Below are 27,791 nucleotides of genomic sequence, written 5' to 3' on the forward strand. Positions count from 1 at the left end.
AACTCCAGTCGCTGATTGCGAGTCTCAGGGCGTGGCCCACCATTACGATAAGAGTGTTCTTTTATTATTTTTAAGTGATCAGTGTTCCAGAGTGCATTGAAGAAAAAGGAAGAATTTCATAAAGAATTTATGAGACTGTTGAAGCATTAAAGTGCCCGTGTACTTTTGTCATCTTGCTTACATTTTGGAAGATTTTCTTACAGTTAAGTGTGTGTGTGTGTGTGTGTGTGTGTGTGTGTGTGTGTGTGTGTGTTTGTGTGGTTTGTCTGAAGTTGGCAAAACCCCCTTAGGATGTAAATAAATCCACCCACACTAGCTCCCTGCAAGGTCCCAGCACACTGACAAACAGCACAGTCATTACCACAGGCCAGAGATTATTTCAAACCGTGCATGCACACCCACAGGCACCATGCTAGGTTTTTCACATTTTACTCAGTTTGTTCTTTGGTTTTTTTTTTGGAATGCAATTATAATTTCTCCTCTGTAATTACTTTATCCAGAATAAACAGGTAATCGGGCGTAATTGAGTGCAGAACGCAAGAGACATTTTTGACATCAATGCGTGTTTTCATGTAGTCTTTCAGGTGGAAAATAACCTACCCAACACTCCCAGCATTTCCTTTTAGAGCACCTCTATCTTTTTTGCCTAATACACAGTCAGTGTGCCACTGGTAAGAAGGCAGCTTGAAGTGTTATTTCAAGGTAATGAAGGGGAATCATAACAGCAAAAGACTCCATGGACCATGTATTCACAATTTTGCTCTTATGTACATAATGCCCTGTATGAATAGAATAGTCAATATCTCTTGACAGTTTCATTGGTGTGTGATCGTGTTGATCTAATGCAGATAACCTTAGCTTCAACAAGGCGCATTAGTGTTTACCTCTCTGTAGGTACATCTGACCTTTACTATTCCAACAGCACACAGGATATGGTGAATGCATTGAACAAAGAGGGAGACACGACATAACATATTCATGTCCTGCCTCTCCCTTAAAGGCTCTTCTTCCTCATTCTCTCTCTGCCCCCTGTCTGCAGATGTGATACATCTTTTTCTGAGAGCATTGTGAGCATTTCATCTGTAGCCTGTTCTGTCTCTTTTTTTACAGAGATAACCTCTCTAACCTGTAACTCTGTAACTCTTAATTGCGGGCTGCTTGCATGCTGCCTCTCAGCACTCAGTAAAGGTCTGTCTGTCTGTCCGTCCGTCCGTCCGTCCATCCGTGTGTTAGGGTGAAATCAGGCGTCAAGGAGGCTCTGCTGGATTTGAAGCCTAGGAAGTGAATCTTTTAAGGGTGCAGTTAATTCCACCTCCTGCGGGCTGTAGAAGCATTTACACTAAATTCAAGTGAACAAGGTTTTGGCCGCCTTAGTGAACCTTTTCATAAATACAATATATGTTTTCACTCGATAGTTTAAAGTCTTTTTTTCCCCAATTATGATATGCATTGTGGTCCCAGTCATTTTAAAAATTATAAAAGTAGGTAGGGTATGCTTGCCCTCGCTGCGGTTTCAGCCAATAGCAGTCGTTTCCGGTTTATTTTCGGGACAGGAAGTTCCAAGATGGCGGATTTGAATTCACTGAAAAAGTGTCTTCAAACCGGGTCTGTCGAAACCAATGTGTCACGTGACAGTCTATGGGTGCAATGCATGTTTGCAGTGTAGGTCTACTCTACATAATGGGGTTGTTTGTTTGTGAATGCTCTCACTGTCTACTGACAGGTTTGTTTAACCTTTCTAGAAATAAAAAATACCACGGTTCTGTATGCGCGCACTTGTTGAGGCTTCATCTACAAGTTTAGCCCTAAGTAGTATCCGTAGCTTCACTGATATTATGGCAAACTATCAGATTTTTTTAAAACTGGCACTTTGCATGTAAAGGTGTGGGAGTGATTCAAACAATTTGTTCTGGCCCACCATTACAGACATTATCTACATCATTCATGTATAGTGGGCCACTGCCCCCCAGCCAAGCAAGCACACTCAACAAGCTCAATCAAATTAGTTTAGACTAGACATTGGTTAGTCCTACAACCTATCTCAAACCCTCACCCTAACCCTAACCTCCCACGGGGCAGCACACCTACAGTAAACCTTACCTTAACCCTCTCCCAACCCTCAACGCACCCCTCACCAACCTTAATCCGGTCGTCTTAACGCACCCCTCACCAACCTTATGTCTAACCAATGACTAGTCTAAACTAAGTATGCACCCCCTGGAACTCAGGATTCAAGAACATAGTGCCACTTGCACCGGTAGGGGATACTGTAAGTCAATTCATCTGTTTATTTAGCCAAGATCTTCCTGGTGCTCAGCCCTGACAAGTGTACTAATATCATCATCATACTATAATTCTGACAATGTCTGTCTGAATGTCTGAAGGTGTGTCTTGTCAGAAACACTTCCATAGCTCCTCACTGCCTGCACCAATCGCTCCCACTTTTCACACAGGCATTGACCATAATATGGAGGTCTTAGCGAAGCCCTTTTTCCAATTTAACAAATTATACATTAATAATGAATTTATTAGTGAATTAACAATGCAAAAACGCACCCAGTATTTCACAACGGGTAAGGGCTAGTAGTCTATAATGCATAAAGCTGGTGGTTTGCGGTCCTGGTCAGGTTTGGGTGGTTGAGTGATGCATATGTTTGCGGAATGAGCGCCTGTGGTGCTGTCTGATGGGTTTTCGTAAAGTGTCAGGTAGGTGCAGGTATTAAAAAACCCTGACTTGTGCCTCATGTTGTGTGTTTGATGGAGATGTTGTTGCCAATGGTAGAATTACGATTGGTTGAAAGACATACAGACAAAAGTAGGGAGTGGGAGTTTGTTGTTAGATGGAATATGCATCGTGAATACATGCCCTGGCAGCTTTCAATTACAGCAGATACTGCTGAATTCACTATGAAGGACCCTACGCACAGCATGAGGGCAGTACTTTGAAGCTGGTCTACTCTAATTACCTCATCATGTATTAAACGAAACACAGCCAGACTCCGTCCCACACTCTCCATGCCAGCTAGATGCCAAAAAAACTTGTTTGCGCCTTTGTCTCCTCGAGGCATGACTACTGCAACGCACTGCAACGCACTCATCTCTGGCAAGAGCATCCAGAAGCTCCAGTACGTTCAGAACAGGATAGGCTAGGATTGCAAAAACATGAACATAATGACACCCATATTCTTAAATAGAGTACAGAGTGACTTTTATGGGAGGGTCAGAGAAGAGCTGTTTAATAATATAAACTATGATGATATGATGGATATAAATGATGCACAACTTATCAACCGTTTATTTGAAAATATATATATTTAAATTGGCAAACTATCTAGAAAGGAAAAAAGCAACGTACAGCCAGTAAGGGGTATGTTATGTTTTGTTATGTTTAGTTTTGTTGTACTTATGTTGAGTAGGCGATCAGCATTGCTGATAACCAGTGTAAAAAGTGTATATCCGAATAATTGTAACTGTATGAAAAGGTGTCATATAATCCCATGAGGGATGGGCCACGAGGTGGCATGACACTTAAATAAAGTAATTCATTCATTCATTCAGTACAAGGGGCCCTAGCTATCTTGCCACCTTACCCCTTATGCCTAAACCTTTAAGGCATATTTTACTACGAAGGTCTGCACTGGTGACCGCCTCCGGTCCTTCTGCTCAGCTGCTCCTCAGCTGTGGAACCATCTGAGAGCAACACAGTCTGTTGACGCTTTTAAGAACGTTATTTTTAACAACGCATTTGCCTAGATAGACTTACTGATGCCCTGTGTTATTAACGGCATTAATTAATTGTGTTAATTACTTGCATTAAAATAGGCTATTTTAACACAATTAACATGCGCACATTGCGGAGTCTTGACCCGCAGTGTTGTCAGAACATGTGTGAACGTCAGTCTCTGACAGTTCACTTTGTTCAACAGTGTCCCAGATTTCCATATTCTTCTAGACGAAAACCCAGCTAAAACACACCCTAAACTAACACACCCTAAACACTAACAGGCCTTAAAGGGGAATACCATTTTTTTTATTCTATTTTATTTGTAAAAAGCAGTACAGTATAGACAGCATTTCTATGTATACATAGGACACAAGTGCAATTCCCGGGATTTATTTTTTCACCCCACTTCCCTCCCTCCCCCCTCATCCCCCCTCCAAGTGGCTCCATCTCCAATGTCTAATAATCCTCGCTTTCTTCAGATGGACTACATATGGCATCAAGTCAAGACAACAGGGGCAACAGGGCAATATCGCTTCAGAGTGTACATTTCAGAAGGAGAAAAAGAAGAAAGAGTGGGCAGAAAAAGACAAAAGAAGTATTTACATTATTGCTGAGGGGCACAAAAACAAAACAGCTTTGGACTACGACCATGAGAGGAGGAAGGTTGTCTTAAACACTTTTTTCAAAGATCATAAAGCAGGCAATTAGGACCAGTGAGATCACACAAAGTCTGCTCTCAGAGGGGCAATGTGTACTATCCTCCAGTTGTTCCAAATTTGGTAGAAATTGTCTAGTCTAGTTCTTAGGATGTATGTTCATTTTTCCATTTTGAAAATATCCAGGACTATTGACTTTTTGCTGGCTGCCAAGAGCACCTGCAGTAGCTTTAGTGTATCTCATTCAATGTGGCCCAGGTACAAGGTTGTGAAGTTAAAAGGTATTGGAGTATTTAAAATACTGAACACAGTGAATATTGTTCCAAAACACCCTCAACTTGGGGCACCCCCAGAAAATGTGAAAGTGGTTGGCTTTCTTTGCCCCACACTGTCTACAGCACGGCCTATCACCACCTTTGTATTTTTTCCTGATACGGGGTCTTAAAATATCTAATAATATTTTTCCAACAATGCTCTCTCCAGTCCATAGAACAGGTTGAGGTGGACTGGAACTCCCAGATCCCTCCCCATACTTCCTCTACAAGAGTACAATTCCTGCATCCCTCTCCCATATCTCTCTTTGATGTACAACCTGCTTTCATTTTTAGCATCAGAAATGGCACCATATAACTCAGAGATGGATTTACTTGTCTCCACTGTATAAGGGCTGACTTCAGTATGAAAAATAACTCTGATTCAACTGCAGAAAACTCTTTGAATTTACATTCTTGATTGATACTGCATAGTGCCGCACCTGGAGATATCTGTAAAAGTCAGCCTGTTCCAAACCATGTTTGACTTGTATTGATCTGAAACTATAGCGATTTCATTTCTTTGTATAAAGGTCATATACGGTCATCAGCCCACGGGGGACTTGACCCCCGTCCCCTACGTCGCGCGTAAACTACACCTGCAAACGTATGATGTGACATATAAAGTGTAGTTGAAGTTGGCGATGGAAATGTGCACACTGACTTGAGCTCCACATACTGCTCAAGTAAGTAGACATTTAACTGGAAGCGTTTTAATTAGGTATTTAATTAAAAGGCCCAATTTTGTAATGCTTCTTGTCTATATGCGTATACAGCCTACAGTAACAGTAAGGATTTTGATGCTTATTTCTGCCGTGAGCATGGTTGAATTAGTATTTTCTTCTCGCTTCCCTATTGTCACTTTGCCCGTAGCTACCTCATGGCTGTGCTAACTGTATCCAGAATGAGCCTCTCTCCCTCTGTCTGTCTATCTGTATGTCTTTCTCTCTGTCTCTGTATCTCTCTCTATGATATCTCCAGAGAACTCGGCAGTTTTCCAACTCACCACATCGAACATGCTTCATCAATGTCTTCATCGTTATGCTACGTAACAGGCTGTCTACACAGACACACACACACACACACACACACACACACACACACACACAGACACAGACACACAGGCACAAGCACACGTTATGATTAGTGCACCCCGTACATCATGTGAAAGTACTATTTGACTGAAACCCTGCAGGTTCCACACATCACCCTCTCTGACTAATGGTCCATTTCTCTGTACAAGCTCATGCTAATCACTTCTTTGATTAAGTGTGTTCCTCTGAAGTGCTAATAGCATCATTAGCTAAAAGTGTTGTGGTACTCTCTGTGCTCTCATCAGTTAGTTCTCCCTCTGCTCACAGAGATTAACTTCCCAATAGTTTTTATTTATTTATTTTTGGGGGGGGGGTTGTACAGGTTAAAATTTACAGTGAAACCCTAATTGCTCCCGATGTGCAGGTTGGTGCCTTGCATGGTTTTCCACCGGCATCGGTGTGTGAATGTGTGTGTGAATGGGTGAATGTATAATGCACAATCTATGTAAAGCGCCTTGGATAAAGGCGCTATATAAATGCACTATTTACAATAATAGTAAATTATGTTGAATCGCTCTGTAAAGACAAAGATATTTTTAAATATTTTCAGTGTCAGCCACAGGGTGAATGTTTTTCTTTCGATGCATTGAGCCAAAAGTGTTTGGACATAAGAGAAATGACAAAAGAAGAGCATGATTGAAACCGATGGAGGCTCACCTGTTACATTAACTCCACGGCTGCCGTGTTAAGTGGTTAGATGTGTGGGCCTGGATCCATTTAAGATTGAGAACCACTGCATTAAGTCATCCAATTGTGAGGGTTTTCTGTGGGTGACGTCAGCATATACAAAGCCACGAGCAGCAATAATTCAGCCATTTTGATGCAACCATCATCTAATCTAATCTAATGATCACATTTGATGGTGATCTTAAACGGTATGTCATTTAATATGACAATAAGGAACAATGCATTTCCTACTATGACTACATTGAGCTTAACTGTACTGTATCATTTTGTTACATAGTGTACCATATTGGGTATACCCTTAGAGTATATATATTAATGGAGACAGCACCGGATTTCTCCTCCCATCCACTTGCATTAAGTTGCTCTAAAGCGCATGAGGCGATTTCACTCTTCCTTCCGGGTAGGAACAGAGTGCATTCTGGGATGGATTGCCCCAATAACATGAACGCGCTGACCGTTGACTATCATTGCGCCGTTTGCGCGCGTTCACGTATGAAACATTCGTTCACGTGTCATGGGCCCAATAGCATGAACGTGCGCAATGATAGTCAACGGACCAGCGCTGGCTCGAGCTGCAATGACAAATTCGGCCACTATGTCCATTTTGCCTCAGGGTTTCCTCCCGGTGCCGTCTCTATTAATATATAGGCCTGTGTCTTTGCTTCAAATAGTTTCCCACTGTCAACACTGGAGGTGGCCTGAGTGCCATTCACTTTAAATGTTATGCTTTCATTAGAGCATTTTCCGATCCATTTTGGGAAGCTGTTCTGTTCAAATGAAAGTTCAAGTTGGGTGATGATAACGAGTATTAAATCTGTATAGCAAAATAAAATAGATTGAAATCATGAATGACAAGCAATTTCCGGGGTTATGCTTTCCAGACAGATCAGTGTGGTCATCTTTCAGTACCCAGCATGGGCTGCGTTATTGTGTGGGTGAAAAGGGCTTTTTCTCTCCCTGCCTCCCTGCCCCTCTGCCCCTCTCTCCCCCTCTCTCCCTGTCTCTTTACTTCCTCCTTCACTCCCTCCCTCTCTTCGTCTCCTTCCTGTCTCTCGTGCCATGTAATTTTTCCGACCTCCCATTGTTCCGAAATTACTAACCCTATCTCTAATCCTAACCTAAACATAACCCCAAGCACGGGAGCAGCGCATTTTCGCCAACCAGCAGCGCAAGCACGGGAGCAGCGCATGTTCGCCAACCAACAGCGCATGTTCGACAACCTTAGCGCATGTTCGCCAACCAGCAGTGCATGTTCGACAACCTTAGCGCGTGTTTGCCAACCAGCAGTGCATGTTCGACAACCTTAGTGCATGTTCGCCAAACAGCAGTGCATGCTCGCCAACCTTTCTGCATTTTCGGACTAACGGGACTTCAAATCTATCCCTAGTCCCCCCCTGATCGACCTGACAACATAAACTGACATGTTAATTTCCTTTTAAAAAAAAAATTGTTTCGTGGTTAGTACGAGTCGAGTCACCGCCAGCTGAGCTTACGTCAGCGAGGAATCTCAGGAACGCAATGTGTTGACAGCTGGGCATGACTTGTATTAGCAGCGACATTGCTTTCATATGTAGTTTCAAGGCTATTAATTAATGGCAATTAAGGCACATTAATTCCATTTTCTCCAGAAACTGGCTGTATCAAATATGAATGGACATCATTAACGACGCACAGCCACCCCCTGACAGAAAGGCTGGGATGATCGGTTTATTATTTATAATTAACTATAAGAACACATTTCTTATATGGAGCGACCTAAAATGCCCCTATGGGGATTTCAATGCAAATAAGAAATACATGAACCTGTGTACTGGCGCCCTCTACTGAAAGTGACATCAGACTTCGGTGCTCTATGTGCTCTATCTCCGACCGAACCACACTTTCACCACACATCTCTATATGCAAAATAAATTCGGCACGCTCCCCGCACTGACATAGCCTATTTTTTAGCCGTTCAAGTGTCTTATTTCATCTGCAAATATTACTTTTATGAAACATTCCTACACGGAACACGGAATCACTGCTGCCCCAACACGGTCAGAAACAAGCCCAACCAGCCCACAAACAAGCCCTTTAAACCACGCTACTTACATACACTACAACTCGCTTACAATTCGCAAACCTGGCAACACCCTGCCTCATACGTCACCAGCTCTGTTCTGTCCGTTTTTGATGGGCGAGTGGACATTTAATGCAAATAAATTAATTATAGGTCCAGCAAGCAAATCATGATGGTCTGTTTGTGCTCAATAGGTCACAATAACATTCCGAAATTAGGTGTTGGGCTTTGTATGACATTTTCCCCAGTAGTAGTTGCATATCTATCTCAGCTTTGGCTTGATAGCACACATGCTAACAGTGGTGAACACAACGTTAGCAGCATTTGATGACAGGTTGCCATAGCAGCGTACAGTGTGCGCAGACCTAACGTCAGTTGTTTACCACAGAAACACACAATGTAACATTATAAACTCATGTAACCTTGCGTGTCTTGATTGCCCGTTTTTTATTTGACCAAGACAGACCATGCTAACGGTGTTAGCGCGTTAGCATCACACAGCTTATGACAATCCAAACGTTTTTAATGTGAGATGTTCTGGTGAGTTGCTGATCACAGAGGATTTTAATGCAAATAAATTCATTATAGGTCCAGCAAGCAAATCATGGTCTGTTTGTAACATTCCGAAATTAGGTGTTGTGCTTTCTATGACATTTTGGCCAGTAGTACTTTCATATCTGTCTCAGCTTTGGCTTGATGATAGCACATGCTAACAGTGGTGAACACAACGTTAGCAGCATTTGATGACAGGTTGCCATAGCAGCGTACAGTGTGCGCAGACCTAACGTCAGTTGGTTACCACAAAAACACACGATGTAACTTTATAAACTCATGTAACCTAACCTTGCGTGTCTTGATTGCCCGTTTTTTAAGACACACCATGCTAACGGTGTTAGCGCGTTAGCATCACACAGCTTATGACAATCCAAACGTTTTTAATGTGAGATGTTCTGGTGAGTTGCTGATCACAGAGGATTGTGTATTATATCAACCTGGGATTTTATAATAGGCTATAAATTGCATTTTACATTTATTTTTGTCTCATGAAAAGCGTTAATGACCTGACAATGACAAAACAATTATCTTATTTCAATTGAAGTGAAAAACCATTTATTTTATTTCAATTTAAGTTCGTTAGCATCACACAGCTTACAGGCTCAGTGTTGCATGTAGAATACTTTCAAACATGACAATCCAAACGTTTTTAATGAGAGATGTTCTGGTGAGTTGGTGATCACAGAGGATTGTGTATTCTATCAACCTGGGATTTTATAATAGGCTATACATTGCATTTCACATTTATTTTTGACTCATGAAAAGCGTTAATGACCTGACAATGAAAAACCATTTCTTTTATTTCAATTGAAGTTTGCTTTGGACCAACACAACTACACACACTACAACTCGCTTTTCCAATAACCCATCCGTTACTACAGTGGCGGAACAACATTGGGCCGGGCCGGGGGGTGAGACAGCACGACCGGGCCTCAACGAACCTGACTCCCAACAGCGTCCCCCCCCCCCCCCCCCCCCAAACGGGGAAAAAATAATTTATGCTAACAGTTGCTGCTAATTTCAGCAGGCGTACATGAACGAGAGAGGAGTTATATGTGTGAGGAGCTGATCACAGTCACAGATAGAGAGGAAAAGTGTTATATTTTGCCTATTATTTCTGCTATATATTATTGATCGCGTCTGTGTCTGTCTGTGACATTGCGCAGCAGTGCACACACACGAGAGAGAGAGATAGAGAGAGAGAGAGAGACGTAGAGAGAGAGAGGTGCTGCGTGTTATAGAAAAAATAGGCTACTACTCATCTTTGTGTTCTGTTTCAACAATATTGGACAAAGTTTGAGCCACAAACACATTGCTCTCTCTCTCTCTTCTCCTTTTCTATAAATTAAATAGGCCTATTCATGATTCTGCTTATAGAGAAGTAGCCTATGTTAGTTTGTTTTATGGACTTGAGAGCTACTTTCAAATCCCTTTCTCACAATCTACAACACAACGTTATCATTGTCATTGTGCTATAATAATAACTAATAACCCATCCGATGTGGAGTCAACTCCCGCCATTTCCTTCTTCCCATAGTGCGTGGCGAAGTAACTCTGGGATTGAGTGGCCGCGTAGCGGCCACGAAATTCTAGTTATCTATATATACAAGTGAGAAGGTGTACCCATACTCATTCTTCATGCTCTATCTCCGACCGAACCACACTTTCACCACACATCTCTATATGCAAAATAAATTCGGCACGCTCCCCGAACTGACATAGCCTATTTTTTAGCCCTTCAAGTGTCTTATTTACTCTGCAAATAATACTTTTATGAAACACGCTGTTATTGCTCAACGTCAACAGCCTACGTCACAATCGTCATGTTGGCGTCTACCAAAATCGTCATGTTGGCGTCTACTACGCCAACTACGTTCACTTAATGGGGCCAGTCTTTCACAGTGACACACATGTTACATGAACCACGCGCCCGGGATGGTTTATACCCCTCAATGTCGTATTTGCTGCGCCCTACGCTGTTGCCACAACACAAGGAATTTAACCACGCTACTTGCATACACTGCAACTCGCTTACAATTCGCAAACCTGGCAACACTGCCCTCTCTTACCAGCCCCGCCCCCACACTAGCTTGACAATGTCATCTCGCGCAGCACAGAATCTGATCTCGCGCAGGACATTGATGAGAGACAGAAGGAACAGGAGAGATTATACGATCGCTATTTCGCTTATTCCATCTAAATCTCTTTATTTACAAAATAAATGACTCGACGATTCCCTTAGTTACATCAACATTGTTCTTTGTCAATAATCGGATTGGGCCAAAATATCACCCTTACACCGATCACTTTGCCTATTTTCGCCACACAGCCAATTCACTTCCGCGAGCGGCCGGGCCATTCCGCCCATGCGAATGCATGGAGAAAAAAAAGAGACGAAAATCCAACTGTATCGGAGCAGTGCCACACACACACACACACACTCAGTCACACACACACACACACACACACACACACACACAGAGAGGAGTTGACAAGTGAGAGAACGAGACGGCTGTTGCGTTTCACCATGGCCAGTGCTGTTGTAGACAGCGACGACGATGATACACGGAAATAAGTGTGGAAAAGAAAACGAGTGCCGTATCCCAAAGGCAACACGTCAAATATGGGCCAGCATCTTAGCAGACATCACAAAGAAATCGATCTGTCCAACGACGATGGTACAAAGACAACAACACAGCCAACTATATTCTTATAGAGAAAAGCTCTCAGCTAATTCGCCCCGTGCAAAACAATTAACGCACGGAGTTGCGGTCTGCATAGCTGCAGACATGCGACCACTATCAGTGGTGGCAAACGCTGGCTTTCAATATTTAATGAGAGTTGCAGAACAGCAGAACCACGTTACAAAATGCCATGCAGGTCACTCCTAAAATGTATAAAACTAATAATACATGTGAAACGTTGCCCGTTAAAATCGTTTTGTGTAAAAGATCGTCAAATATATGGCCGTTAGTACTGTTAATTCAACATCCGGTGAGGGGAGGATACGGATTGTGTATGGAAATCAGCGCATACAGTGGGTGGGCTTTAGACCGGATGTAAGCCACATCCACTAAATGTACACTAAATAGAAATAGTATAAAATACTGCATAAAATGGTGTAGCCTACTGCAGCTATTTATAACCAGGTAGTGTATAAGTGAAATTACACACTTAAATTAGTATTTAATACTTGAACTAACAACAGATGGGTCTATATACTATTTGTCTTTTTTTTTTTTTTTCATTTACTTACTTAGAGCTTAACAAGAATGTTACAAGTCATCTCATCTTAAAGAAACATTTAAAAAATGTTAGGGCATAAAACCCAAAGTTGTTAAACCTTTTCTTATTCTCATTCTGATTTGTTATTTATAGAAAATAAATGTGACTTATTGGGAAACAAGTGTTTTTCTTTACAAACCAAGATATTGGCCTAAATTATAATGAATATAGCCCTCAATGCTGAAAAAGAAGGTTTTAAAAAAATAGATTGAAAAAATTTAATCAAACATCGAAGCAAATCGTGAGCTTCAAATCGAACATTGAATTGAATCGTGGACTAGGCGAATCGTGATAGCGAATCGAACATCGAATCGAATCGTGAGCTGCAAATCCAAAATTGAATTGAATCGTGGACTAGGCGAATCGTGACAGCCCTAATGTATACATACGCCTGCACGCACACACACGCACATGCACGCCTGTAAGGCCCCCCCCCCACACACACACACACCAACATGCGATTCATTAAATAACTATTTCTCCGCACGCGCGCACACAACATTATTCACGTGAAGCCTACAGGGAATTACAGACGGAATGTATATACACACACACACACACACACACAGTCCCGGCTCACATGCTTAGAATTTATAGATGCGCAATTTTGGGATTATTTTTGTACATTGAAAAAATATTGGGGGTCCTTTGCTCTTGCCATGACAATGTTTGAGAACCACTGCTCTAAAACAATATTAGACAAAGTTTGAGACACAAACACATTGCTCTCTCTCTCTCTCTCTTCTCCTTTTGTATAAATTAAATAGGCCTATTCATGATTCTGCTTATAGAGAAGTAGCCTATGTTAGTTTGTTTTATGGACTTGAGAGCTACTTTCAAAACCACCAGCTCAACATACCCACCAAATAAAACTATCATCCCATTGCTGCAAATAGTGACAAAATGTAATTGAGGGGCCTTTCATATAAACGCACATGGAATGGGAAATAGAGGGGGAAAAATGCAAATCGTAGGCTTTTATTTTTGTTGGTATTTGACTTTGCTACTGATGATTGTAAGCAACAACAAGTATTGCATTGTGTGTTTGAGCTGACAGGCCCTTTTTTATGTCAATCACTCAAGTCATTTCAGGTCATCTAAAGCGGAAGATGCAACAATCGTTTTTTATATTAAAATTATATCTATTTTTACTGCCATGTCATGTGGTCTACCTGCAAAGCCTTTGTAGATCGTGATCTACCATTTGGGCACCACTTAACGTCAGATCAGGGGTTTTTGTCGGCCAGCGCCAACAATGCTCCCCGAAAGCATAATCGCAGCAAATACCGGGCAGTGTGTATGAGCCTTAACATGTTGACTACACTACACTACACATAATAACTAATAACCCGTTTTCAGCTTAAAGCTATTATATTTAATTGAAGCAACTCCTTAGCATTGTTTTCATACCATGGATGTGATAAGAAAATATCAAACATAAGGGAAATATTAAATAGTATCGGGTGTACCAGTTTGGGCTTTTCTTTTTTTTTCAATGGGGCAATACATTGATTAAACAAACGTTTGATTGATTGAGTTGTACAATGTTATACAACCCTAAACTACTTTTACAATACACTACACAATACAATACAATTTCAGAACATATAATATTGGCCAATATGTCAAATATGTAAATATTACATATCGCATTGAATGGAAGCGGACCATTTGTAACACATGTTACAAATGACCCGCTTTTGCAAGTTTTCTTTGCAGTTGCTTACAGACCAGAATGAACGTGAATTCCGTCTAAACACGATGCAAACTAATGAAGAACATAAGCATGAACACATCCATGTGGATTTTTATTCACCAACACCAAAGACAAAAATTGTAGCACACATATACTCCAGGTGTAAAATTATACGCATTTTGAAGGTAAACACTTCAAACTTCCTGGGCACGTAGAGTACGTTACTGTACACATACTGACGCGATGGCGTCATGGTGGCGTTGACCAATCAAGATATAACGTCCATGTTACAACCGTGAAGCGTTACAACCTTGGCGGCTCTCCCCTACATTTGTTACTAACATTAGGTTGTGGCGAAGTAGAAACGTGGCCAGCAGATACTGTGTTTTGGACAAACAGGCTAGGTATTGGTGTTGATTTGGGTCAACTGGACAAACAGCGTGGTGTTGTTTTGTGTCTGTGTTTGTGTTGGAGCGCCTCAGTGTGGCCGTACAGGTCATGTGCAACCTCTTCCACAGAGAGATGGAGACACTAAATCTCAGCTGGACAAACATGTTTGCATGCATGCATCGCTGCCTTGCATGCTGTGTGCTACTTTTGAGTCTGTCACTTACTTTGACTGATTTATGGCATTGTCTTTCTGTTAAAATCCAACTATGTTAATTTAAGAAATCTGGGCATATAGGTCATTGTTTATTCACTGTGCACACGTGTAGCCTATTGTATGTCAGACTGTATGTCTGTCCCACAGTCACAATCCTTTAGTAATTAGGCTGTGGAAATATTCAGGACAAAACAATGGTACATTTCCAATAACCCATCCGTTACTACATGTGGAGTCAACTCCCGGCATTTCTTTCTTCCCATAGTGCGTGGCGAAGTAGCTCTGGGATGAGTGCGCGCGAAGCGCGCACGAAATTCTAGTCTTACACAAGCAACTACCTTGAAAACTGCTGCTGTTGTACTATTTCAGATATCATTTTTAAAAGGTTCGAAAGGTTCTACACAAAGTCACTACAAAAAGTCTATACTTTCTTCCATATAACTATTTCTACAGCAAATGCAATTTTTTTTTGTAGTTTCAGCTCTTTCACACATTCCTTTAACCCTTTTTTATTGTACATACTTTTCTTTGTTTTGACAGTTTATTTCACATTTGCTTTGGCAATGTACAGTAAATGTTTCTTTTCTCAGGCCAATATAAAGCCCCTTTGAATTGAATTGATTTAATGTCAGCACGAATTGTGCTTTCTGTCACACACACAATAATGTGTGATAAGAAACCGCTGATTAGATTAGATTAGATTAAATTTATTGTCACTGCACATAGTATACAAATACTTTGACAATGAAATGAAGAGTGGCGTCTGTTATAATCTGATGGCCCATGGCTGTGTATACTTGTACGTGAGAGCACAGTGTACTTGATAATGCATTGTGTACTGACTGAACTGTAGCATACTTTATAGGAGCTACTGGAGACATCTCAGACAGCAAGGTCAGCTTGCTGCAGTAAGCGGTTGTTATGTCTCAAGTGTCATTGGGATCCAGCTATATATTTCCAGTATGTGTATAATAAACTTGTGAACCTTTTAGCGTGATACTACCGTATCTCGTGTCGCGTTATTGTTCTCCCGGGCCCGTCGACCGCCGCCGCCGTACCAAGGTATCCACACTTTTCCTGGACTGTGTGTGCTCCAGTTCCTGTTGATTTCATTGGATATCATTGGTCATCTGACCAGTTTCATTGGCTTTCATTGGATCAAATCGACAGGAACTCGAGCACACACAGCCCAGGAAAAGTGTGGATACTTCAACCGGATTGTCACACACCACCCTGCCGGCACACACTACCTGTCTGTCAACCAGATGAGGGTTCAGTGCTTAGAGTTTTACAACAGCGTCTAGCCAGAGTGAAATACAGTAATGCAGTAAATGAGAGAATAAATGCAGAAAATGTACAGTATGTACAGTAATGTACACAGAATAATAAATAGATAAATAGAATAAATAGTAATGAGTATGATGGTAGAACCAAGCATAATCTGGATAAGTATATGAGAAGAAATAACTGTACAATGCAAGTAATGCATGTATAGCATTAGCATATATACAGTATGCACACCCACCCCACACATACCCACACTCTCCAACATGCTAATATAAGCTAATATAAGGAATATAAGGATGAGTTCAGATGGGTAGAGGGATGGAGGGGCATGCTGATATCTCTTATTTATTCATTAAAGGTGAAAAAAATAACTAGACAGACCTCAGTCCATCCTGTTTTCTTTTTTTTTAATTAAAATGGACCGGCTTCATTTTGTTGAAGACCTTGACTGTATTCAATGTTACCATGGTGACATGTACAGTTGGGAAGACTTTTATGATTGCTCCATTATCAATCTCTCGGTCGAATAGTCATCTGAAAAAGGAGATTTTGTTTTTTCGTTATTATTATTGTGACCCAGTCTAGGGGTGTCTGAGACACGGCATGAATATGTTCCCACCTCCCCCAACTCTCAAGTAGCCACACAAAGGGTTAACGTGCAAAGTATTTATTTATAAAATAAATAGGAATAACATTGTAAACTAAGTGAATAATATGAATTTGGTTTCATAAATAAGGATTTAGTGATAACGGAGGATGAATGAATCAAAAGAACTAACTTGAAATGAATAATATCTCTTACCTAACAAAATAACCAAACATAAACAATGCTCAAAAGAAGCAACCAGCTCTAAAGCACTTAATCTCAACTCGATAAAACACTATTAAAGCAATTAACTCATTAAAGTAGCTGAATATAACAGAAGGTGGATGACTGTTGACAAGATATATGCCCCCAGCTGCACTGTGGTTTGCTCTCCTCTTATATAGGGCATAGCAGTGTCTGTGGTTTTCTGGTTCCACTGAAAGAGATTTACAAAAATATTTATATCAATTATTATAAGCCTAGAACAAGCCATCCGTGAATCCTGGTGAACCTCCTTAGCCACTCCTGGAAGCTCCTCACCAATCGCTGGCCGGCCTGGAAGTGTCCCCTCCAATCGCCTTCATGGCTTGGCAACCTGATTTGCATTCAGTCTCACCTCACACGTCCTATTATATTATAGAGACCCTGGAGGGACATTTGATTTTTGATTTGATTTGATTTTAGCACAGTATTGAGCAATACATTAAAGCAAGCCCTTTTTTTCCCCCTGCACCCTTAAAAATCCTACCCTGAAAAAATAAACCAACACAATCCGTAATTTTCCAACCCACAAAATATAAACCAACAGCTTTTCAAAATAAACCTACCCCTAAAATACATTTACCTTCAAATGTCCCGAAGGGGCTCCGTACTACACTATTAGCCTCTATGATCAGCCTCTAAATTGCTGCTCTGACTGGAAGCATTAATCACATCTGTGAGAAACGGACGTGATATTTACGATCACTTTTCTAGCTCAACCGCCTGTAATAAAATAGCCATTACTTGTTCCACTTGTGTGCCCCGCATGGTGCACACTAAGCTCTTTGCTTGTGGCCGTCTGGGTTTCATGACTTTCATTTGTCTTGGTAATTCATCTAAGCTTCTCACACCGCTGTCTGATCAAATGTAGGGAGCAGGGAGTTCCTTCTAAAGCCAGGACGTTGTCCATTGCATCCTGAATAACCTCCACATGTTTTTTAACTGAGGGAAAATACTCCGGGAGCTTCATGAGCTCCAGAGTCGACTGCACTTGACTTCACCCATCGTTAGTTAGTTTGGGAGCTTTGTCTCAAATCTAGGTAATGTCTGTTGTCTGTTGGACACACACACACACACACACACACACACACACACACACACACACACACACACACACACACACACACACACACACACACACACACATTTGTAGGATTGTGTGGAGGTTGTTATTATGATGCTGTGATTTGGAGCTTTGGTGAGGGCCACCCCCTGTAGGTTTTGGAAGAGAGAAAAAAGGATGCGAGTTTGTTTGGCAGAGTTTGTTTGCTTGGCAGAGGTTCAGTTCTTCCATTAAACATCACATGTTTGATAATTCTGACTGAACTGCAGACGTGGATGTTGCTGTTCACCTCTGTGCAGATTGTGGTGACTCCAAGGCCTTGTATACACTTCAATTGACTATACCATGAACAGAATCCCACACCCAATTAAACCACTATTAAAGGTTTAAAGGATAGCAATGTTGGTTGATTCACACCATAAGTTAAACAAAGCCTGCTTTGGCAAGTGTAGCAACCACGATCAGTCTTTTTAGATAAAGCTATATAAACACCTCTGAAGAACAAGCAGTGGTTTGAAGAACAAGCAGTGGCATAAATATGGATGCACTGCAACGGGGCCCAGACGCCATGGCCAAGGGGATCCAATTTTCTCTGGTGCGTCCTCGAGTTGCATGATCTGCTCAGAGCCTCCCGCCCGGTCTGATTTGGTGCTATATAACTTCATAAACTCACTGCCAAACGGTGAAAGTAGCCGATCTACATGCTGAAACACCAGGGCGCACCAGGGCCTATATCACCACGAAGTTATGCCACTGAGAAGGGAGTATTGTTTAATACCGACTTAAATTTGCCCTGAAGGTACACTCATTTTGAGCTGTATAGCCTGCACCTCTTCACTCTTCTGTCTATTAGGTTGAAAGACTGTCACGTTCCCAGACTAAATTATTGCACGGCTGAGCATCACAGCACAATATCCAGATCTCCATTAGCAGAGCCTTGTTTGTGATATTCTTGTAATCAACCATAGCATTGACAGAGCTGCCTATGTCAAATTAACTAATCTTTTTGTGTGGGCGTTGTCCCAAGATTGAGTTGAAAACAATGCAATGCAGGGAAAAGAAAATACACTGACAAATGCAATACACGATTTTCAAATTAATCACAAAAAGAAACACTGAAGTTCTTACTTCTGAAGACTTACAGTACGACATCATTGCATGTCAGCATAGCTGACCTTCTGACCTCTACCTTAGGCCATATAGGGCAGAAAAACATTTCACACAATGTGAGTAAACCAACCTATAGCTTAAATATGATTCAATCCAACAGATAAGGATACTGTAGGTTATCATCAGAAACGGCAGTGCGTATTAGAAAAATCTCAGCGAAAGCCCTGTTCCTCTCCTCATAGGTCCTAAACCCATTTCAAGGTTATCCCATGGGCCCCTGACAACAACTATAGCTATAATGACTGTGTGGTGAAGGCAAGGGCGGTCAAAAGACCATCAATCTGTTAGCTTAACTGCTGGTCACCTGGGAATTTATTCTTTCTATTCATTTTAAGGAAGCAGTTTGTAGAACAAGGTTTGAGGTGAAGCTATACACCCACTGCCTGCTATATCACTGTCGTGCATGGGTTTGATGGATGGCAGCCCACCACAAAATGCACTGTATATTTAACCCATTCTGACCGGGCACCCATTTTGGTGTTGGCATCATGTTATGCTTTAGCTATTGAAAAATAGCAGATCTACAAGCTCATATCGCGCCACCGAGTGGCGCGATACGAGCTTGTAGGTCTGCTATTTTTGAAAAATTGACTGACTGACATTTTTAGAATCTGATCTCAGGTCAGAATGGGTTCATCAGACCAGTGTGTGTCCAGTGGAAACCTCGTATGAATCTGATCTCAGGTCAGAATGGGTTAACTCACCTACATTATCTTTCATCTACTCCCCATGCCTCTTCTCGCAGGGTTGAATGCCAGTGCCAGTGCAAAGCCTGTATCCCCTAGCCTCGGAAATCTTTCATTTAGTATCCCCCTGACTCATGCAGAGACTGCAGTCAGAACCTGCGTGCATGCGTGGGTGCGTGCGTGCGTGCATGAGTGCGTGCGTGTGTGCATTCGTGCGTTCTCCTGTTGCATTCTCTGAAACATTCTAGGCCTCATTACCATGCATGTATGGATGTTTAATTATAGTTTTTTATTATACTCTTTTGATCATGATGAGTCCTATCACTGCTATCGCACATCCGCTAATCTCATATGCCACATAACAATGGTGAATAATTTGATGGGAAATGAAATGAATTCCATTTATGGAAATGTTATGAGTGTTATCATGAGCATTATTATTTGGATTGAAAACCCCTCTAAATGGCTCTGGGCTAATTATTCAGCCTGTGGATAAAAAGGTCTGGAAGGCTGCCTCAGATTTTTTGCTTTAGGCTGAGCTAGTGGCGTTGGTATATTCTAAGGAATTTGCATGCATTTTCCATGTTGTGTGTTGAATTTTGTGTGCATTAGCCTATACATGGACATGTTTTACTCTTTTAATATATATATATATATCCCAGCAGGGACAATGGCCAGTTGCAGATAATTAGTTTAGCCTTGGTAACTCACAATTGAGTACAAGAGTTCTTGTTTCTCGCATTTGATGAAGCCACGGTCGAGCATGGAGTTGGCCGTCTCTCGAAGATTCAGCTATGTCACCCTAGGCTTCTTCAAGTGCAGATTCCAAACTGAACTGTTTGTCCGTGTTGACTTAGATCCGTTGTCTCCTGAAGTGAGAATAGTGTCACAGAAATCAATTAAGAAACATTTAAATGTCCCTTTGGCAGCATGGCACTAGCCTGATTATCAGACTGTAGAGATGCATCAGAGATGCAAGAGATGCAGAGATGCAAGAGAATAAGAGATGCATTCGACTCAGTAGTGGGCGGGGTCTTTGGGCTGGATCCAGGCTAGCATGAATGAATGAATGAATGACCTTTATTTATATAGCACCCTTCTCAGCATGAGTGCACAGGGTGCTTTACAATAGTACAAAAATAAAACGACTATGAAGCAATTCATATCCGTCCGAATTCAACGCAATAACACTCATTTTCAACATGGTAGATTAATATTTGTGAGGGACTCCAAATGAAGCTTTGAAGAGTTGAGAGTTTGCTTGCCTCATGATGCAAGAAAGATGTATTTGGCGCTGCACTGCGGCGACATGGACATAAGGGCTACGCTTGCATGCGGGCCCTTTGTCTAAGACACATTTATTCCTCGGGAGACAAATAATAAAGAACCTTGAGACAAAGAACCATTTAAGTCCATATTAATTATCCGTCATTTATAAATTATGGATATAATATACGAGTAAGACGCGCAAACGCGGGAAGCGAACGCAGCTCGTACATATTTGGTTATGTCACCATGACTCAGCCATAACCATATAAGGAGTCCCCAAAGCAGCTCCATATATGGGCACAAGTTGGACCATGCCATCACACTCATGTCCATGACTCAGCCATAACCATATAAGGAGTCCCCAAAGCAGCTCCATATATGGGCACAAAAGCGTGACACACGGACAGACAGACAGACAGACATAATCTGCTAGGTCTCATAGTAAGTGCTCATTGCGTTCGCAATCACTGCGTTCGCAAAAATTTAATAATAAGGGGTCAGGACAGATTTGGGCTTTTGGGAGAGGAGCCAGAATAAATGATGGACTTAAATGTTTCTTCTTCACCTCAAGTCTGCATTAATGTCAATATCAATATATTGCATTGGTTATTACTGATAGAATATGTTGTTCATATACGGTAACTCAAATCCTGCAGGAATGACGTCCTGGTTGTCTTTATGTCTCTGCTCAATGGGCCACTGTCGATAATCCACAGGACACATTGTTTTATGTCTTTGACATGATTTCATTGGTGGTTTACTTTAAATCATAATTGAATGAGCGAGTATGGTTATTGACTTGATATGTAAAGATATCATGGATGCGTCTCATATACTGTATATACGTATAGGTGGACCTACACTTTCACTTTTACACAGCAGGAAATCTGAGTGGTTAAATGAACACAATGCCCAAACCACACCCATGACTACCGGTAATTCAGAGGCTTATGCCATCCTAGCCAGTGCCAGTGGCGTGCACAGCTAGACACTAGGGGGTGCTGTAGCACCACCTGCCCTTGTCCTCTGGACAGCAATGTGCTCTTTTGTACAGTGTACAGTTTGTGGACCATGGTGACATTGATCAATTCTTGATAAAAACAAGCTTCTACTCTGTAAAAAGTGTGAGATTTATAGATTGTGGGGCATAAATAATGTAATTTATGCCCCAAAATCTATAAATTGTGGACCATGGTGACATTGACCAATTCTTGATAAAAACAAGCTTCTACTCTGTAAAAAGTGTGAGATTTATAGATTGTGGGGCATAAATAATATAATTTATGCCCCAAAATCTATAAATTGTGGACCATGGTGACATTGACCAATTCTTGATAAAAACAAGCTTCTACTCTGTAAAAAGTGTGAGATTTATAGATTGTGGGGCATAAATAATATAATTTATGCCCCAAAATCTATAAATTGTGGACCATGGTGACATTGACCAATTCTTGATAAAAAACAAGCTTCTACTCTGTAAAAAGTGTGAGATTTATAGATTGTGGGGCATAAATAATATAATTTATGCCCCAAAATCTATAAATTGTGGACCATGGTGACATTGACCAATTCTTGATAAAAACAAGCTTCTACTCTGTAAAAAGAGTGAGATTTATAGATTGTGGGGCATAAATAATATAATTTATGCCCCAAAATATATAAATCTCACACTATTAAGGCAACCGGCCGGTTCCACGCGCTGCACAAGGTGCCCTTTTTTCACTTGAGCACCATGCCCCTCTAAATGTCTGTGAACGCCACTGATCCTAGCGATGCATGAACTGGTGTTAGCACCCAGAATAGATAACGTGCCATGTAAAGGGGCGTTACATGCTACCATCCACCACTTTGTATATTTGGGTTAGGTGATCTAATTATATCTAATTATATGTGAACTATCAATTGCAAATCACAATTTGTGCCGTTTAAGCAAAGCTGCAGTGCTGCACATCACTTACACTATAGGCATTTTGTGACATCACGCACAAGTAGCAGCGGCAAGAGCTGTGATTGGGCTCAGGGGTAGAGTGGCTGGATGGTAACTGCAAGGTTGCCAGTTCGAACCCGGGCTCCCCCAGAGTTAGTGTCGAAGTGTCCTTGAGCAAGACACTGAACCCCTAATTGCTCCCGATGTGCTGATTAGTGCATGGTTTCCGCCGCCATCGGTGTATGAATGTGTGTGTGCACAATCTATGTAAAGCGCCTTGGATAACAGCGCTATACAAATGCACCATTTACCATTGGTCTATGAGGGGACACACAAAAGCCACTTTTACATAGACATTGCGCAATATTGACAGTACAATATTTCCTTTCTACAAAGAACCTAAAGTGCTTATACATTGCATGCAGGCTTTCAATATCAGAGGCCTGACATGTTACACAACTTTGACGGCAGTTGTAAATATTTATAAAACTATAGCCTATATGCATATTTTTCAAAACGCAGACACAAAATTAACTGACTTTAATAGCAGACTGTCAGTCTGCTATTAAAGTATTTTCTTTCATACGACGAGCATGCTAAAGTTGTAGCCTATAACCCATTCCGTCAAACAAGTTACAAAACATTTTAAATGCAGGTTCTCTCTTTCCCCTTTGGTGGTGAATATCTGTTTTATGTGCAGATGAGCGACAGCATATGAATTGAACCAATAATATGCCTGAGGGCGAGAAGCGATCTCGCATCCGCCTGGGTGACAACAGACTGCTGGGCGAGCACTGGCGCTTTGGAATGGGGGGTCAGATCAACATATCCACCTGGGTGACCAGTCCACAGACTGCTGGGCGAGTGCTGGCGCTTTGGAATGGGGTGTCAGATCAACATATGGAATGAATTCTGTACTGGCCATACAGTATATGGAGCGTGTCTTGAGTGGTTTGATGAGGTCAGATCAACATATGGAATGTGAGAACAGGTCAGCTCCATATATGGATATCTAAGGGTGGCAGGGGGGGGGGGGCAGTGTCTTGAGCGCATGTACAGGGTTTGATGATGGCCCAGGTAGGGCCGGGCCTTCATTTTGACTGACTGACTGACTGACTGATGGGACTGACTGTCGCGATAAACAAAATACTGTTACAGCAAAACTCCTCTCTCTTACTCTCACCGATACCTTTCGCTGCAAGGTGTTGTGGAGACTTTAATTTATTTTATGAATATGACCGATGTAAGCAATTGCTGCCTGATGTAGAGCAAGCATTAGCTTGTGTTCTATTATTTATAGATGTAGTACAGGATAGACTGAGGTACAGTAAAACCTCTCCAGAGAGAGAGACAGAGGTAGATTGCATCTAGGTCTTTTGCTGCCGTTATTGCCTATACAACCCCTGTCCACTGAGAGGACTATGCCTATTAGGCTACAAGCCAAATTTTACAGTAAATAAACTACAGCAATTCTAAGAATGTTAGATAAGCGCCTGACACTGCATTATTTTATGCTTTGCAGTTATTTTTCATGGACAGTAAAATCTAGTGGGGTTTTTTTAATCTGTCATGCTATGGCTGTAAGATAATAGGCAGGGGGGTAAATACCATCACGCAGGGGCCCATGGCCGCCTCGTTACGCCTCTGATAATATAGGCTAGTCCAGTAAGGCCACTTCAACAGTGGTTTTCAAAATGTTTGTATACCAATTAAGGCACACCAAAGGGTGAGAAAAACTCTCAATGCACAGCATGCTGCTGCACACCTATATTCATTTCCCTGTCACTAAATGTTTGCTTTTATGTATTAATGCCAAATAAAAAGTTGGGGCATTTTTAGGTTATATAATTTGTGTCTGTATTGGGAAATAAGTGTGCACAATGTAAACTATAGCCAATTGAAAAATATTTCCTAATTTTTGGATAGTTGTATACATTATATTGCAACATAATAATGATGTATGCAGGTCACATGGGCACCCTGCATGCTATATTGATTCTCAAAAACACTTATGTATTGATTGATTGATTAGTTTCTGTCATAAAAAGTTATAAGCTTATTTAACCTGGATTTTATGGTGGTGTGCTTTTAATCTATATACCGTAGGTTAGGTTTTGACAAAGTAGCCAATTTTACATCTCCATCACATGATCAGACGATTCTGTTAGATTTCAACCCCTCTTATTTATTTTGAAGGCGACACGTCTAGCTAGTGTTAACTTGGGGGTAGCCAATCATACATGATTTAAACACAAAATACTTAACTTGTGTCTAACTAAAGCAGCATGTACAGGCACGCACGCAATTAAAAGCACGCACAGACACAGTTCATAGTCAGTGCGCTGCTGCGCTCTGTATCGGTGTGTGTGCTGTGGCCACGGTAATGTTGTTCAGCAAACAGAGGGGAACGGACGAAGGACGCAGGGTGTTTGAGTCTGTGAGAGAGCAGGAGACAGAGACGACTCTCTCTCTCTCTCTCTCTCTCTCTCTCTGACTGGCTGACTGACTGGGGAGTGGGGACAGGAGTCAGCAGGAGGAAAGGAATTGGAGGAGAGGTGCACGGAGCTGTCTTTAGTCCTTCATCGGCCACGGAGCGAACAGCAAAGCTGCACGCGTTTCCCTTCGCTGGGAGGGGAGGTCTGAGGACCGGCGAGGACCACCGAGGGAAGAATCAACTCGCTCAGAGGGAACCAAAGCAGCTGCTTGCACTTGCAGTGAAGTGAGGCGCGTGGGGACGCAGAGCGCGTTCGGCCGGAGCACAGCCGCGTGGAGAAGAGAGGAGGAGGGTGCGTGTCCGCGGAGTGGAGTGGAAAAGAAAAAGAAAGGGATGGAAAACTGCAGTGGAGTTTAAAAGGGCTGTGCAGGCGGCGCGAGGGAGAAGAGAAGAGCGACATTATTTGGAGAGTAGGAGTATAGCCTATTTTTAGAACGGAGGAGAAAAAAACAAACAAACGTGAGTAGATGTTTGAATTGCAAAGTGCTGTTGTGGTGTCGAAATGGACCGAGGAGGGGGAGAGGAGAAACTCCACTGATAAAAGAGAGAGAGTGAGAGAGAGAGCGGTCCTGCTGAGAGAGCAGAGCGCGTGGATATACATGCGTGAAATAGCCACGGTACTCTAGTACTCAGCAGGAAATAATTTCCGAGTTTGCAGTGTGTGTGGATGCGTATTTGCATCAGTGCGTCTTTCTCCACGTGAAAAAAAAAAGCAGGCGTGTTGTTGTCAGAAGGATGAAGTGCATACGCGGCCGCTACCCGCACTAACCCGCAACGCAGGACCCGGCGCTGGCGACAGAAGATCACAGGAGAAGGCGTGTTGGGGCGTGCGGGCAATCAAATGACGTCAAGAATTAAGTCCACACGAAAGGGGAGCTCATGAAACTGCATGGGAAAAGCGGGGGGGGAATTGTGAGACTTCATTGAAAGCTCTGCGACACCTGCTGTTCGCTTAATTGTGGTGTCAAGACAAGATGGACATGTCATGCTTGCAAACTCCGGTTGCAATTCAGATGGACGTCGCTGTATAGCCAAAACAGACACTTGACTCAGCAGAAGGAAATGAAAGCACCTCCGACGGACTACACCAGTCACTCCAGTCCATTGTCCACCCCACGTCCCCACCCCCTGATTTATTAATTACCTCCCCTCCTTTCATCTTCTGTTCCCACTGCCTACTTGTCTTTAATCGTTCTGTCCTTAGTACTCACTCCCATCCTTCTCCCTCTCCCTCTCTCATCCTCACTCTTGCTCTCCCTCTCTCATCCTCTCTGGTTCACTGTCACGCATGGTTGATTGATTCTGGAGAAACATTGTGTAGTAGAAGTCACCTTGCTAGGAGCACAGGCATTTGCATGGCTGAAATTTGTTATTTTTACTACAATGGGACAATCTCAGGGTCAAGGGTGATAATAAATAGACTTGAAAGTCAGCCAGGAGAGATTACTGTAGCTGAGAGCTAAAAAATAATCAAGGCTCCTCCCCAAGGCTGTTTGTATTTGTTTTCTTTGCACGTGCACGTCTGTGCGCAGTCGGAGTTCATGTGGAGTGCAAGTAACTGTTGCAAGGCTAATCACATTATTCACATATCCCGGTGTGGATTACAGCAGTGAGTCTACCGCTACCCTGGAGCTACATGTGGGCGCCCGGCCCTGAGGCCTGGTTGGGAAATGAAGCCTTTATCCCCGCGTCTTTAGGAGCGCTGTGGTCCGCCATGGCTCTGGACTCGGGGCGCTGTCTCCGGCACGGGTCCCCGGCGGTCATCCGGAGGGGGGGGCACCACGCGCTGCGCCGTCCCCCGAAGCCGGGCCTGGCCCAGATCACCTCCACGCTGCTGTCCAGGACTCGCCTCCACGGCCTGAGGCACGTCTGCGTCCCCGGCGGCTCCATGGGCCGCCGGGCCTTCTGGCTGCTGGCCCTCTGCACCTCGCTGGGCCTGCTGCTGTCCTGGTCCTCCAACCGCCTGCTCCACTGGCTCTCCTTCCCCACCTACTCCCGGGTCCACACGGAGTGGGCCAAGGAGCTGCCCTTCCCCGCCGTCACCATCTGCAACAACAACCCCATCCGCCTCTACAAGCTCACCAAGAGCGACCTGTACTTCGCCGGCCACTGGCTGGGCCTGCTGCTCGCCAACCGGACCGCCAGGCCCCTGGTGCTGGACCTGCTTCAGGACGACCGGCTGCCGTGGTTCACCAAGCTCTCGGACTTCCGGCTCTTTCTGCCGCCCAGGAACTTCGAGGGAACCAACCTGGAGTTTATGGACAGACTCGGCCACCAGCTGGAGGACATGATGCTCATGTGCAAGTACCGAGGGGAGCCCTGCGGCGCCCACAACTTCACAGCTGTAAGTCCACGTTCATTAACGCCGTATATCCTC

The 27,791-nt window shown here is 42.7% G+C and overlaps 1 protein-coding gene across 3 annotated transcripts in view; it reads left to right on the forward strand.

The window, feature by feature from the left end:
- asic2 (acid-sensing (proton-gated) ion channel 2) overlaps positions 1 to 27,791 on the forward strand; it is a gene marked incomplete at its 5' end in the record, with an annotated part of 387,423 nt that overhangs the window by 222,420 nt on the left and 137,212 nt on the right. For 2 of the 3 annotated variants that reach the window (XM_080776169.1, XM_080776170.1), the window contains one exon: positions 26,842 to 27,758. The exons of the other annotated variant lie outside the window; for it this stretch is intronic. In XM_080776169.1, the coding sequence (XP_080632295.1) occupies positions 27,051 to 27,758 (708 nt within the window). Of the gene's footprint in view, positions 1 to 26,841; positions 27,759 to 27,791 lie in introns of those variants that run through there. 3 annotated transcript variants of the gene reach the window in all.

Source organism: Protomyctophum bolini, assembly GCF_963924005.1.
Source record: "Protomyctophum bolini genome assembly, chromosome: 11".
Classification (NCBI taxonomy): domain Eukaryota; kingdom Metazoa; phylum Chordata; class Actinopteri; order Myctophiformes; family Myctophidae; genus Protomyctophum; species Protomyctophum bolini.